The sequence below is a fragment of the Suricata suricatta genome, chromosome 3, assembly GCF_006229205.1.
Source record: "Suricata suricatta isolate VVHF042 chromosome 3, meerkat_22Aug2017_6uvM2_HiC, whole genome shotgun sequence".
In the NCBI taxonomy this organism is placed as follows: Eukaryota; Metazoa; Chordata; class Mammalia; order Carnivora; family Herpestidae; genus Suricata; species Suricata suricatta.
The window spans coordinates 9,020,604-9,036,038 of NC_043702.1; the positions used below are offsets into that span (position 1 = coordinate 9,020,604).

Genomic DNA, 15,435 nt, shown 5'->3' on the forward strand with positions numbered 1-15,435 from the left:
AGAAGACTCTGATGTTAAGAGAGAATCGGGGACATGATTTGTGTTGTCCCTAGGAGAAAGCATGCATGTCAGCCTTCTAGGGCGAGGGTGCTTCTCCCGGTGTTCTGGATATGAATCAGTTCCTGGAGTGGGACCTCACAAGCAGGGGCCTCAGTGACGTGCACACAACGTTCTCTCTCTGTAACATCCCTACTGTAAAGGCAATAGCAGATTTCACAGGGTGGAGCTGGACATGTGATACAGAGTGTGATTCTAATTTCCCAAAGTTGTATCTTTCCTTTCTTGGAACTTAGCCAGAGGCTTACATAAAAACAACAAAAAATTTTTTTTTCTAAAGGTTTATTTATTTACTTTTGAGAGACAGTGTGAGCAGAGGAGGGGCAGAGAGAGAAAGAGAGGGAGAGAGAATGCTGAAGAGGGCGCTGTGCTAACAGAGCCCAATGTGGAGCTCAAACTCACGAACCATGAGATCATGCCCTAAACTGAAGTTGGACCCTTAACCAACTGAGTCACCCAGGTGCCCCCAACACAACAAAATTTCTTTATTGTGGAGATTTTCGAACATATATAAAAGTGAGAATAATTTGGCAAACCACCTTGTCTGTGTCACCTGTTTCCAACTACTAGCAGTTTATTACCTAGAGTTTTGACTTTGCAGATGTTCAGACATTTCACTACGAAGAGCCCAGATGTTGTTTGGAAGCAGACTGGCCCCTGATGGAAAAGGAAATTAGTCTGAGGAGCCTGTAGCCAGGAGTGGCTCCAATAATCCTTTCCATTTTCAGAGATTTAGGGGCCTGTTAGTCACCTTTTGGCTTGGGAATTATCCTCCAACTTCTGTTCCAGTATCCTCTGGAGTAAAAATGTGTGGATGAGCAACATACAAGTGGCCATAATGCTGTCTTAGCAAAACACAAGAGCCTCAAAGATAGACAAGGAAGTAGAAGAAGACCCCTTCCCGGCACAGAAATGTCTTTCAAGGCTACCATTAAACAGCCTATTATGAAGTCAGCTCAATTCATTGAATGCTCAGGCATCTATTATGTATGAGTAACTAAAAGTTTGAGACATCAAGGACCTTCAGTTCTGGAGAAGAATTTTCCAATCAAAGTTTTCAAGTGTGTCCATGAGTGATTTGGCACTTTATGTACAAGAGATACTTTCAACCCTCAGGAAGGATATTTTTACTCTATTATGAAACCTCATTTGAATAAATTTGATATTATTCTTAAGACTAAAAGAAATTAGAATCAGCGCATCAAAAGGACAGTCAATGACGCTGATAAGGAAGGCAGCCAGACGGCAAGAGAGGAGGTAGACAAACCAGACAATCTGGAGCAAGAACTAAAATACCACAGTTGTTGGGGTTATTTTTAGAGTCAGGGTCAAGGGCACCCCACATGTGTCTGTGATACATAGGCCATCACGGTGATGATAGGGCAAAAGCCAGCCAGGAGTGGAAAAGGTTTGGAATCGATGATACAGGTTTAAGCCTTGACCTTATACTTGCTGGCTGGGACACCTTCCAGAATGTATCTGTCCTCTCTGTTGAGTCTGTTCTCAGTTCCTAAAATAGGTCTGATAATAGCCACCTGACAGATGTGGTGAAGACTAATGAGAAAATTCAGTGTAAGCAAGCTCTGTAAACAATGAGATTCAACGTCTAGTCAGCTGGGACTTTTATGTTCGTGCTGATGTCACCAGGGCACCAAAAAGAGATAAGTGTTTTTTCTGGGTACTTTTTAAAGGGGTAAAATAGAACAGTGAATTCTGACTCTGACAGAGAGAGAAAGCTCTTCAGAAAACGTGTTTCTGTGGGGTGATTTGTTCATGATGATTAGGCTTTACTGAGAGGTGAAAATTGCAGAGAATGAGACAGAAAAAGTAAAATGGGACCAAATTGTCAAGGGCAGTATGTGCCGTGATGGGGCATGTGGACTTATCAGACATTTGACTTCATATCTCATAAAGTTGAAATATTAAAAGATACAAAAACATAAGTTTTTGTACATAAGTTTTCAGAGTCAGAGAAGATCGAAATTAGAATGCAGTATCTGAGTCAGGAAGAGGAAGTAGCCTTAAGGGTCACAGAACCCTAGGCGGGTGTTAAAGGTGAACTTCTGGTAGACTCAGAGCACACCCCAGGCAAATCCAAAAGGAAAAAACATGGGCAGTCACATGATCTGCATTGTTCATGAAGACAAAACATCGGCTCTCACAACTAGCATAACTTCTACTAGCACTTAAATGAGTCAATTTTGGGGGCGCCTGGGTGACTCGGTTGAGCGTCCAACTTCAGCCTAGGCCATGATCTCACAGTTCGTGAGTTTGAGCCCCGTGTTGGGCTCTGTGCTGACAGCTTAGAACCTGGAGCCTGCTTCAGATTCTGTGTTTCCCTTTCTTTTTTGCCCCTGCCCCCACTCATGCTCTGTCTCTTTCTCTTCCAAAAATAAATAAACACAAAAAAGAATTTAAATAAATGAGTGGATTCTCTTAGGCAGGGCTTTCTTTATGAAGGATGCACCAAATGATGTACGCAGAACCGGCAACCTTATGAAAAATACAATAGAAGGTTTAAGAGGGATTTTTCTTATAGGGTTCTTCTCTTCCCCTTCCCTATTTTATTTTTCCCCATGGCATCAGTCTGCTCGTTTACTATATTATTTACTTGTTCGTTTTATTTATTGTCAGCCACGTTCACTAGATTATAATTTCTAAGAGACAGTCTTCTGCATGTTTATACTTCCAGACCCTAGAACAATGCCTGGCATGTAGTGGGTGCTCAGTAAATATTTGTTGTGTGGGTGAATAAATGAATGCATGTGTGATGGAAGCTTTTTAAACCTGGACCTTTCCAAAGCGAGCTTCCTACCACTGAGAAAGATTCATTAATGTACAAATGGAATGTTTGACTTCAAGCTGTTGAGGAAAATTGAGACTGCGTTGGGCTTTGAAATTAATCTCTTTTCATTTTACTTGAAAAATACTTATATAAAAATATACAATAACTTTGCAAGGAAGTATTTTTCTGTAATTTCACTAAACTACTAATTTTAAGTAAGTCTGTTTTGTCTTTTGTGCTGGTTCACTGAATTAGACCTAATTAGTGATATCGTAGTGAGTGAAACTTATTTTTTTTAATAGTTTATTGTCAAATTGGTTTCCGTATAACACCCAGTGCTTCTCCCCACAAGTGCCCCCCACCATGACCTTTACTCCCTTCCCTCCCTCCCCCTCCCCCTTCAGTCCATGGTTTGTTTTCAGTATTCAGTAGTCTCTCATGATTTGTGTCCCTCAGTCTCCCCAGCTCTCTTTCCCCTTTCCTCTCCCTAAGGTCCCCTGTTAGGTTTCTCCTGTTAGACCTATGAGTGCAAACATATGGTATCTGTCCTTCTCTGCCTGACTTATTTCACTGGTGCAGCCATTCTGGAAAACAGTGTGAAGGCTCCTCAAAAAACTATCGATAGAACTCCCCTATGACCCAGCAATAGCACTGCTGGGGATCTACCCAAAGGATACAGAAGTGCTGATGCATAGGAGCACATGTACCCCAATGTTCATAGCAGCACTGTCAACAATAGCCAAATCATGGAAAGAGCCTAAATGTCTGTCACCTGATGAATGGATCAAGAAGATGTGGTATATATATACAATGGGTGAAACTTCTTAAGGTTGCTATAACAGTTTATAACTCTCATGATCACTACTTTCCACAGCAAATATGCTAACAACAGAGTATCCTAATAAACATTCATGGCTTCTGAGAAAACAAGTCGTGGAACTATTAAGACAAACCTCTCAATATTATAGGAAAACTCATTGTCCTGAGACAGTAGACTTAGGAAGAAATCTAACTTTATGGACGATCTGATACAGAATACATAAAAACTTCACTGACATTTTGTAGTCATGGATATGTAAAGCTTATTAATCTTCTACCTTATCCATCAACCAAAGTTTAAGAATCAATTCTGTGTTTTGCTTGGTCGAAAACCATTGTTTCAACAGCTTCTTAAAGTTTCCTTCAAGCTTTCTGCTTAAAGCAAAACAAAATGTGTGGCTTCTGTTTTAGCTTTAGAGTCAATCAGAGCTAACTTGAAGGCATTCGATTTGGGGCTTTTAATCATTTATTTCCACTAGCAACATATTTTCCATGGGACACAACAGAAGAATTGTGTGCAAACTGTATCCACCAAATAGCCAAAGAAATTGGTCTGCAATATGGAACTGCTGGGTGTAAACCAAGTAAGTTTTCGAAGACAGCTGCCAAAAATAATGACACATAATAATTCATAACAATGCTGACATGCATTTTGGAATTGGACGAACTGGATGTGGACGATGTTTACATCTCAAAGGCAGTCATTAATTTGCAGATGAGCAAAGGGCTCCAGACATGTTCCTGGAAATACCCCAGGTGTACGGTGTTGTACATTTGGGCAAGGACAAGATTTTCCTTAGAAGATAGTTCTAGAAAAAGAGTTTCTTATTTAAAAGGCTGCCTTTCTAACAGTCCTTCATGCAGCTTCTCCCAGCTTTCAACTACAATGTCTATGCAAACACACACAAAGGGAAGAAAACGCACAGTATTATGAGAAACCAGATAGGGAGTCAACTCTCACTGCGAGCAGGCAGAGGGAATTTCCATTTCACAAAGAGGCATGAGAGAGGAAGGGGACAGAAGGCAGAAAATTTAACTCCAACTTAAGAAGAAAGGCCATGGTTTTTACTCCATTGTTCTGGCTTCTAACATACAATTGAAGAATGCGTTCTGAAACTTACAAAGAGATGATTATGCAGGTGACAAGGATTTCTCATATCCCCTTAATGAAAACACACTCAATTAACAAAAGAAACACACCTACATAAAACCTGGCAGTTTGGCGGAGCTAAATGTCATGTTTGACTGTCTGGCCTCTTGGTTGTTTGCTGAGGTCAGGGGTCCATCTACTCCTGGTTTAGTCCTGTTATAGGACAAACTATGATCTCATGGTGCACAGGAGAGCTTTTTTTTTTTTTTTTTGGAAGAAAAGTCTATTGGGTTGGGGCAGGTTATATGAAAGCACTCGAAATATAGCTACAAGTAGCATGCATTCATAAAACAAGTTTGTGTAATGCCTCCGTGGGTGTTCCTTCTAGGAATGCAAGGCGGGGTGAGGATGAGGACAGTTAAACATTCACAGATGGCTCAGTTGGTTAAGCATCCGACTTTGGCTCAGGTCATGATCTCATGGTTTATGAGTTCAAGCCCTGCATCAGGCTCTGTGCTGACAGATTGCCAGGTCAAATACAAAAAGAAATAGATTATTGTTTTTTAGGAAGCTACAATGGCATTTGATACAATTCAGTCATCAGTCCAGTTTTCTACTTAGTGGTAAATTCTGCAGATCTCCCCTCGAAATCAAACTTATTCTAGAACAGCCACCAGTGCAACCATGAGGACTGGAGAGGGAAGGGGGCATTATCATTATTTGCAACTGATGTGCACTTTGGGTAGGGGGGTGGGGTTATCTAGAAAACCCAAGAGAATCAAGTAAAAGCCCTGATCTGTAATGAGAGCTCAGTGGGATGACCAATAATATAGCTTAGCATTTTATATGCCAGTAATAATCACTAATAAGTACAATAAGTATTATAAGAAAAGGACCAGGAGAATATTTTGTAGCTCATTAACAGTAGCTACAAAGAAATCTAAGTATGCAGTGGTAAGTGTATCAAGAAATGGGCAAGAATCATTAAACTTGATTGAAAGACTATATATATACATATATATGTACATATATATGTATACACACACACACACACACACACACACACATATATATATATATATATATATATATATATATATATATATATATATATATATATATATAGGGAGAGAGAGAGAGAGAGAGAGAGAGAGAGAGAAGAATGAGAGAATGGAGACCTTTCCTCTTTCAAGAGGAAGGAAGATACTGTGTTAGGCTTGAGGGTCAGGGTCCCGGGTGGGGCTTCTGAGTTAACAAACCTTGAGAAGAGAAGAGAGTCTCTGAGAGTAGAGGCAGGGGGCTGGGAGTGGGGAGGGGGAGAGGGGAGGAAGGGCGGGCTTGGGAGTGGCTGTGGGAGGGGCTTTGGACAGGTAGAGATGTGAACCCCTGCCTCATGTCAGGGAGTGGGGAATGTGGGAAGGTGCTTTTTTCTGTCTCGTTTTGATTTTTTGTAAGGAGTAAGCTTATTCCTTGGTTCCTCCATTCCTTTCTTCATGAAGATCTGCAGTAACAACATACATTGCTTCCCACAGGATCTGGGACCAGATTAATGTTTCTTTTAGATGGTCGTCACCTTTCAGGCATTAAGGCTTTAAGAAGAGTGCAGGAAGGCTCAGTTTTCTTTGGATTTTACAATGATCTCAGAAAGGAAGCTTCCGACCAAGTGCAGGGCTCTGAGTCTGAGTTAATGGTCTTGTTACCAAGATAATGGTCATATAAGCCAAGCAAAGAGTTTACTTTTTTCCCCTGCTCTTGGCTCATCTGCAGAGCTGTACATTGAGGCTAATTTGCAGGGCGAGTCAGTAAACTCTTTCAGTGTTCTAGAAGGTGGTCAGTGGTTTTTGCCATGAGTGGTGGCTGTGCTGAAGGATTTAGCTTGGTTGGCATGACATCTAGTTTAATGGCTGTAGCACAATGTATCTGCTCTAGCAAAACTGCCATTTCCCATGTCAGGTCAGCAAAACCTCATTTCTGTTAAAATACAGTTATCTTTTCCACTTCTGTTTTTAGTGAGATTGAAAATGGTTGGGATAAATAGCAATACAAAAAGAATGAGAAAAACAAATGTTTGAAATTTAAATGTAAGGAACTGCATACGATTTCTCTCAAAGTTCCGATTGTAATTGGATCAAAATATAAGTGATGTGATGAAAACATTGAGCATTGGTGTAATTATAAAAAGAAGCAGTGCCTTTGAACTTGGAGTTTCGTTGTCGAGCCAAAGCATACATTTTCGAGGACTCGGGTAACATGTGTGATACGTTTGTGTTCCAGGCAACTTTTTCCTGTAGCTGCGACGATCAGTATGTGGGCACTTTCTGTGAAGAATTTGATGCCTGTCAGAGGAAACCATGCCAGAACCAGGCCAGCTGCGTGGATGCAAATGAAAAGCAAGACGGGAGCAATTTCACATGCGTCTGCCTTACTGGTATGATTTCCATAGATAATAGTTACGGTCTATCGCTCTGTAGAATACACAGCTACTAATTAAGGACGCCCAAGCAACGCACTGTCCAGCCATTAGACACGGCAGCCTGAAGGTCTCATTTGATGCTCTCAGTGTGTGCTTCGTATGTCGGGGGATGGAAGAAGGAAATTCACGTGAGGACAGACATCTGTGTTCCGTGGCGGGCTTTCTGACATCAGGATGCTTCTGTCTTAGTGGTCCTCCAGTTTTGTTCTGGGATAATGACCTCAAAGAGAGGTCTGGATGTTTCAGAAACAATCCTGCAAGTATGCCCTGAGTGTGGACTGGGACTGTGCTGGGTGATTATGCTCAGTAACAAGAAGAACCTAGGATAAACCAGCAGGTCGCTATGTAAAGCCATCTGACCCTCCCATTTTTGTTAATTTCCTTTTCTTCGTGTCTGTTCGTGAAACCGAGTTCTTGGTACACTGTTGTCCACAATGGGGGAGGTCTTCAGTGTGCCTTGATCAGTATGAGGGACTCGTGGGTATTACGTGAGACTTTTGAATCCTTGCAGAACAGCAGGTGACCAGTGGGACAGCACAGAAGCCAATGTGCCCACAGACTTCTGTGCTCTCCAGTCATCTCAATCCACTCACTACTCAGCCAATTCAGTTATTAACCCTCAAGGAGCATGAATGGCATTTACCAGTGAACATTTGATACAGCTGTTTCGATGCAGCTTAAAAGCAAACCCCCAAATGTCTCCTTTTTCACTATCAAATAATGTGCAAAACTGGCATCATCCTTCCTTTTCCATCTCATCTTATTGCCAACACCTGCCCCTGGGTAGGGATTCAGGATGAGGTGGGGGCTGGGGAAGGCCAGTGGGATAGAGAGAAGGAGCAATGGGAGTGACAAAGTGCTCACTGTCAGAAACAGGACCCAATGATGCAGAAGTTTATATGAAAACCTGAAAGTTCTTCACTTCCAGCCCAAAGATCAATCGCAGGGAGTAGGTAGATAATCTGGTATATTCTTTCCAGACCCAGTGTGTGTATGTGTGTGTGTGTGTGTGTGTGTGTGTGTGTGTGTGTGTGTGCGTGTATCTTCATGTGAGTGTGTATATTTCTCTTGGACATCAGATGGCTAAGTATATTTCTGTATGCTTTTTTAAAAAAGTGACTATGTATAAATATCGTTCTATAACTTGCTTTATTTCATGTTTATTTACCAGTCGATTGTGTATGTGTGTGTGTATCTTTTTTTTTTAACATTTATTTATTTTTTGAGAGACAAAGAGACAGTGTGATCAGGGGAGGGTCAGAGACAGAGAGGGAGACACAGAATCTGAAGCAGGCTCCAGGCTATGAGCTGTCAGCACAGAGCCTGACACGGGGCCTGAACCCACAAACTGTGAGATCACAACCCAAGCCAAAATCGGTTGCTTAACCGACTAAGCCACCCAGCTGCCGTGTGTGTGTATTTTCATGTGAGTGTATATATTTCTCTTGGACATCAGAAGGCTAAGTATTTTTCTGTATGCTTTTTTTAAAAAAAGTGATTATAGTATAAATATCATTCTATAACTTGCTTTATTTCATGTTTATTTCCCAGTCGATCGTAGAGAACCATTCACATCACTACATATGGATTTGCCTCATTCATTTTAACAATCACACAGCATGTCTCCTGAATTTGTATCTCCAGGTCAGACTCCCTCCAAAGCCCCTTATGCGTGCTGCTTACTTGGCACCCCGTTGAGATGTCCTGGGCCACCTTAAGCTCGGCCATTGCAGAGCTGAGCTCCTCATGCCCCAGCCCCACTCTGCTCTGCCACCGGAGGTGCATCTTCCATGGCACCTCGCATGGCTTCTCCACGTCCTCCTGACCCTGTGGTACACTGAGCCAGAGAGATCCTGCCAAAGCGAGCACCGGCTTTTGTCCCCGCGCCTTCCATTCTCCACGTGGTGGCAGGGGATCATTTTCCAACGCAGAGCCGATGTAGTTGCCTTTCTACTTACACCCCTTCTTCTGTTGCTCTTTGGAAATAGACCAAAATCCTTAGCCTGGTCTTCTCCGTGACCTGTCGCTCACCAGCCTTTCCGGCCCCACCTCACCATACTGCCACCTTGCTCTGGGTCTGGCCACCTTGGCCTTTCATCTCCCTGATGGCCTGAGCTCTTCTTTGTTCCTGTTTGGCCCCTTCTCCTGCCTCCCTTTTGCCTGGGTAAATACCCCCCAGTTTCTGTTTCAGATCTCTCCTAAATGCCGCCGTCCCGCTGAAGTCTCACTAGGTGTTTTAAGCCCGTCTCCCTCCCTCTTTCCTTTTCAGAGCCCCAGGCTTCTTTCTTTGACAGCCCTCGTCTGTTTTCAGGGCACGTTTACATGTGTGATCTTTTGATTGTGGCCTGTCTTCTTCCCCAGAGTTAACCCCACAGGAGCGGGGCCCTGGTCGGTCTAGCTCATCACTGTGTCCCACAGTGTCTGACAAATTGTGGACGCTCAGTCAACGTGCTAATGAGGTGAATTAATGAAAGCGTGTGAACATGGCCTCATGTTTTAAACCAGTTCCTCTAGTGATGGGCCTTTAAGATGTTTTCAATTTCCATTTTGTGAATGGTGTCAGAACAAATAAAGAACCTTCTATAAATAGTCCCAGTCAGGGTTGGTGGGTGGAGCTTGTCACTGTCTGGACTGGAATGATTTCAGTTTGATATTTTACCTAAGTCTGTTCTCAAAGGGCATTTGTCCCTTTTATTAAAGGCACGCCTGTGCACAGAATTGGAACGGTCCTAATGCTAGGCTGGAGATGTTCTTTCATTCTGTCCGCAGCCCGCTTTTGTATATTTTCTTAGCTATTTTAATAATGTAACAATCCCTGGTGAAACCAACATCAAAACCAGAAGTTCACCTCAATAACTAATCAAATAGTCTCCCCATTAGCCCACTCCCAGCTTCCCCTTCCCATCCAGAGGGAACCATCGCTCTGGATCTTGAGTTGATCAGTCCTGTTTTTTCCTTTTTTTTAAAGTTAGACTATTTACGTATTGTCCTAGAAGCATTTAGTTTTACTTTAATTGCTTTCATGTTTATAAAAACCACGCCATGCATGAATCATGTTATGGTATCATGCATATCATTCTCTGGTGCTCTCTTTTTTGACGAGATGTGTCCGTATTGTTTGAGTTCATTCTTTTGGGCTGCAGTATCAAATTCCATGCACCCATTGCCTTGCGGATGGAGACTTAGAGGCCCGTTTGGGTATGTATCTTCGGTCATATACGAGCTGGAGACTGTTGTGGGTATATACCGAGGACCACAGTTGTTGGAATATAGAATATGTGATTGATCAGTTTGGTGGGGAGGTCATGCCAGATGGTTTCCCAAAGTGGTGGCGCTCTCATGTCCTCCCACATTTGATGCATAATTGGTCTTGTGAATTCACACCCTCTTCAGTGTTTTGTAGTATCAGAAGTTTTCCTTTTTGCTGACTGAATGGGTGCAGAAAGGTGTCTCATTGTGGTCTCTGTATTTTGTGGTTCACTAGTGACCCCCAGCTGCTCTTCATATGTGCATTAGCCACGTGTGTGTCTTTTCCATGAAGTACTGTTTTCCTGCCTCTTGCTCGTGTGCATGTGTCTGTGTGTGTTCTTGTTGGTTGGTAAGTGTCCTTTGTTTCTTTTTGATCCTAACCATTTGTCAGTTGCCAGTATTTTCTTTTTTGTTAAGTTGCCTTTTGCTTTGGTCTTTTGATGAATGGACATTTTTATTATATTTTACAAACCTTAGTTCTCGAGTTACTATACTTTATGTCCAATTTAAAAAAAATATTTCTTTGCCTGGAGAAAAGAGATTAACTTATATTTTCCACTAAGCATTTAAAAATTCAATTCTTGCCAGCCTTTATTTAATAGGAATTTTATTTTTGTATATGTTTGTTGAGATAGGGATCTAATTTTATCTCTTACTACGACTTTATTTCTCTTCTTCTTTGAGAAGACCCCACTTGTGTAAGTATGCAGTATTTGAAACTTTATATTGTGTCCCAAGGCTATTGACTGAATTAGGAATGACTGGATAATACATTTTAAAATGTGCTTACTTCTAGACATTTCTGCACTGTGATAATTTACCCACTGATTTGAAATTTTCAAAAGCATATATAATTATTTTTACTTATTAGTGGGGAAAAGGATTTCACCTTTATCTGAGATGACTTAACATCTTCCATGTTAATAATGCATCCTGACTACAAGGCACATATAGATATACAGGTTTCTCCTTGGGACTTCAAATAACAGCAATAACAATAACAACAAATAATTCTTTGACTCTCAATTGACATCAGGGCTAGAGAGTTGCATTTTAAGAATATGAATTTTAATAATTCTACTTAGACTCAGGGAGAGTTTGGTAATTCCCAGTAAATTCAGCAGGAACCCAAGAGATGGCAGGCAAATTGATCTTGATTTACAAACTGAGCATCTTTTTTTTCTTCTATTAAAACAACAAAACTATCATATAACACCACATTATAAATTTGTAAAGCAAATTATGGTTCTAATAAGCTTTCTTTCTTGCTTGCTTGCTTTCTTGCTTTCTTTTGAGAAAGAACATGGTGGGGGGGGGCAGAGGAAGAGGGAGAATCCTAAGCAGGCTCCACCCACAGTGTGGAACCTAATGCAGGGCTCCACCTCAGGACTCTGGGATCATGACCTGAGCCGAAATCAAGAGTCGGATGTTTAACTGCCTGAGCCACTCAGAAATAGCTTATTAGAGGGGCACCTAACAGTTGTCTTAATTCCTGAATATCACAACTTGAAGACTTCCCAATTTTCATCAAATAATATGCATTGTTATTAAGGATATAGATGCCTTTGTGCACACAGTTTAAATGACTTTATGAAGTAGTGTTAATAACCTTCTCTCGGATTTGCATCATGTTGTTATTGGAGCTTCATGTGGTTTGCTTCGGGTTCTCCACTCGCCAGGAATTCCCTCCACATAGGAGCAGCTCTTCCTTGTTTCGTGAAAGGTTGAGGCAGGTGTAGAGCCCCAGCAGTGATTTCAGCCTTCCCTGCTGTCCTTGAAGCTACAGCTTTTCCGTAAGGTGGCCTCGCATGGACTGGGGTCTCTCAGCCCCACCGCCTCTGCCAGGGCCTCCTCAACTCCCCGAATCTTTCCTTCCTCGCCTTTCAAAGAGCTGCATCTGTGCGGGTCTCTTCTGCACGGCCTCCATTCTTGCTCATGTTCTAGAACAGATCCCGATCAGAGCTGGAAGAGATGTAGAAAACGTTGCCCTGGTGCTCTAAGTCTCTCTTTGCTTGTCTGCTCTCTGACTTCTCCTTGCTGTTTTCTTAAGTAGGGCTCTACCTTCTGAATTCCTGTTCCTTGTAGGAGAAGTCCCTCCCCGCTTCTGGCTTTCAGCTCTGTCTCTGCGTGAGCTTTTCAGTGCAGTCAAGGCAAGTGTGCGCGTGTGCGCGAGTGTGCATGTGCACACAGATAGCTGATGTGTATGTGTGCGCATGAGTGTGTGCACACAGCTGATGTGTATGCACATCACATGTGTACTATTGAGTGTTTACCACGTGCCAGACTCGTGCTAAGTGCTTTCCAAGACTGCTCTTAGAACAATCTCTGAGCTAAGCAGTCTTATGTATACTTGTTTTATAGATGAGAAAACTGAGGCATGGGGAAATCTGTAGCTTGTTCAAGAATATTAGGGTAACGCTTGATTGTGCTGCAATAATATATCAGTCACCAAACCTCAGTGACTCCCAAGAAAAGGTGAATTGCTGCCGTGTCAAAGTCTGATGAAGGCACATCCTTCCAGGTGGCCACTCCGGGATCCAGGTCCCTTCGTGTTTTGAAGGTGCCACCATCAAGAGGTGGCCTTCACAGTCACTGCACAGAGGAGAGGGAGCTGATGGGGTGGGGTGTTCTGAGCGCTGCTCCTGGAACTATCTGATATCACCCCCACCGCATGCCATTTGCCAGAATCCAGTCACTGAGTCCCAGAGGTGTCGACTAGGAAGACATGACACCGAGATGAACATTTGCATGACTTCCGTCATGCCGGGTGCACATGCCAGTGACTTTTGGGGCTGAGACTTGCACCCAGGCCCTCTGCCTGCCTCCAAGGCCCATGATCTAGATCCTCTTGCTGAGTACTTTCCTGGTACAAATATGTGGCCGCAAACCATGTCATTCTTTCAGCTTTCTCGTATCAAATAGGTCTCTTCTCAAGAGAAGAAATAATGCACACTTTTGTCAAAAGAAAAAGGACAGGTTTCTCAAAATGAGTTTTCTACTTAATTTAGTTCAGAACCTCCTCAAGAAAATTACTTTTTATAGGAAAAATACATTTCCTTTGTGGAAGAGCTATTTACAGGGTAATTAACATCAATTGATTGACCTCTGAAGGTCCAGGTATGTGCATAAGAACTCGCAAAGAATATGAAATCTGCTTTCCTTTACGTCATGTATCTTGCTTTGCTCTGACAGTTGCAAGTTTGATCATGAGAAATTACCTTGTTTGATGAAGGAATGAACTCAAACCAGGTTCTTCTCACCAGAGAACAAAAACTCCCAAAAAAGGGGCGCCTGAGTGGCTCAGTCAGTTGGGCATCTGACTTCGGCTCAGGTCATGATATCACAGTTTGTGGGTTCGAGCCCCACATCAGGCTCTGTGCTGACAGCTCAGAGCCTGGAGCCTGCTTCAGATTCTGTACCTCCCTCTCTCTCTGACCCTTCCATGATTGTGCCGTCTCTCTCTGTCTCTAAAAGATAAAAATAAATTTTTTTAAATAAAAAAAACCTCCCAACAAAGTCTTCCCTTGGAAACATTGTTGTCTTGACATAGCTTATTTCTCTTGATAGGAAAACATTTCTCGGTAAGTGAAAATATTATCAGTGAAGAAGCTTCAGATCCAAATTTGCTAATATTTTTATATTTTGCTTTCGGTTCTATATCACATGTCCACACAACTATAATTTTTTTGAGACATGGGTAACCTAGAGATGTAGGACTATAGCAGATTGGGTGTAGAATTGATTAAGTAATAAACCCCTTCTTTAGTTGTCATTTTTATTTTTATTACAGTTTTTTGAAAGCAGGAGATGATTTTTTCAGAAGTATAACATTGATAAATATCATATACATGTGTCTGTGATGTAAAATGAATTATAGATTATGGCCAATAAAATTTCTATTTGGGGCGGGGAATTTTTTTTATCAAGTGTGATTGATATTTTTCTTGAAACTTTCTTGCAGTACTTTCAAAAAGAGGGGGGATTGTGAACAACATCAAATACTTCCGGAGAATCTAAAAGGAGGTTATTGACTTTGGCAACAGGGTTTGTTCAAGCCATTGGTGGTCTTCTGTTTGTGTTGATGTGGTGTGGATTTCCTCCAAGGCTCTGAGACCTCTCTAAGCGACCACATCCAGGGACAGAAGCAAAGGAGGTGCCAGAAGTTACCAGACTCTCTGAAGCAGCAGCACCATATTTAGAAATAGTTGCAGCCACTTGGATTTCACGTGACAAAGAAGCTGTGAACTCCCCCAGTGTCAGTGGTCGGCCATGATGAGGTGAACAGGATTTGGGCCAGATGTGAGAATTAACAAGCCTTTAGTGGCAAACTCATGTGAGGGACAGAATCAGAAGAGTTTCTTCTTTTTTTAAAATTATAGCGTGCTATTTAAGAACACAGGCTCTGGAGGCAGAATGCCCGGGTTACAATCATAAATCCCAGATCTTAAGTGTGGGCTGTTTTCCTTGGTTGTTTCCCGTTTAGCTCCAGTGTCATACTGTCTGGTCCAAAACAAGCTCCCTGGAGATGCTGCTTGTTTCCTGAGGTTACATGCACCCCAGGTGCTGGAGTCGCTCTTGTAGTCTAGTTTCCTACCCTTAGCCTGTGGACTAGACCTCTGTCATCTGCCCTGTGGTCTAGACACCTGCCCATCTGCCCTGTGGACTAGACCCCTGCCTATCTGCCCTGTGGTCTAGATCCCTGCCCACCTGCTCTGTGGTCTAGACCCCTGCCCACCTGCCCTGTGGACTAGACCCCTAGCCACCTGCCCTGTGGACTAGACCCCTGCCCACTTGCCCTGTGGACTAGACCCCTGCCCATCTGCCCTGTGGACTAGACTCCTGCCCACCTGCCCTGTGGACTAGACCCTTGCCCACCTGCCCTGTGGACTAGACCTCTGCCCACCTGCCCTGTGGACTAGACCCCTGCCCACCTGCCCTGTGGTCTAGACCTATACCCACCTG

At 42.6% G+C, this 15,435-nt stretch overlaps 1 protein-coding gene across 1 annotated transcript in view; it reads left to right on the forward strand.

Annotated features, from left to right (window-relative positions):
• DNER (delta/notch like EGF repeat containing) overlaps nucleotides 1–15,435 on the forward strand; it is a 292,299-nt gene that overhangs the window by 165,911 nt on the left and 110,953 nt on the right. Inside the window, exon 8 of the mRNA XM_029932873.1 lies at nucleotides 7,026–7,179. Within this exon, the coding sequence (XP_029788733.1) occupies nucleotides 7,026–7,179 (154 nt within the window). The remainder of the gene's footprint in view (nucleotides 1–7,025; nucleotides 7,180–15,435) is intronic.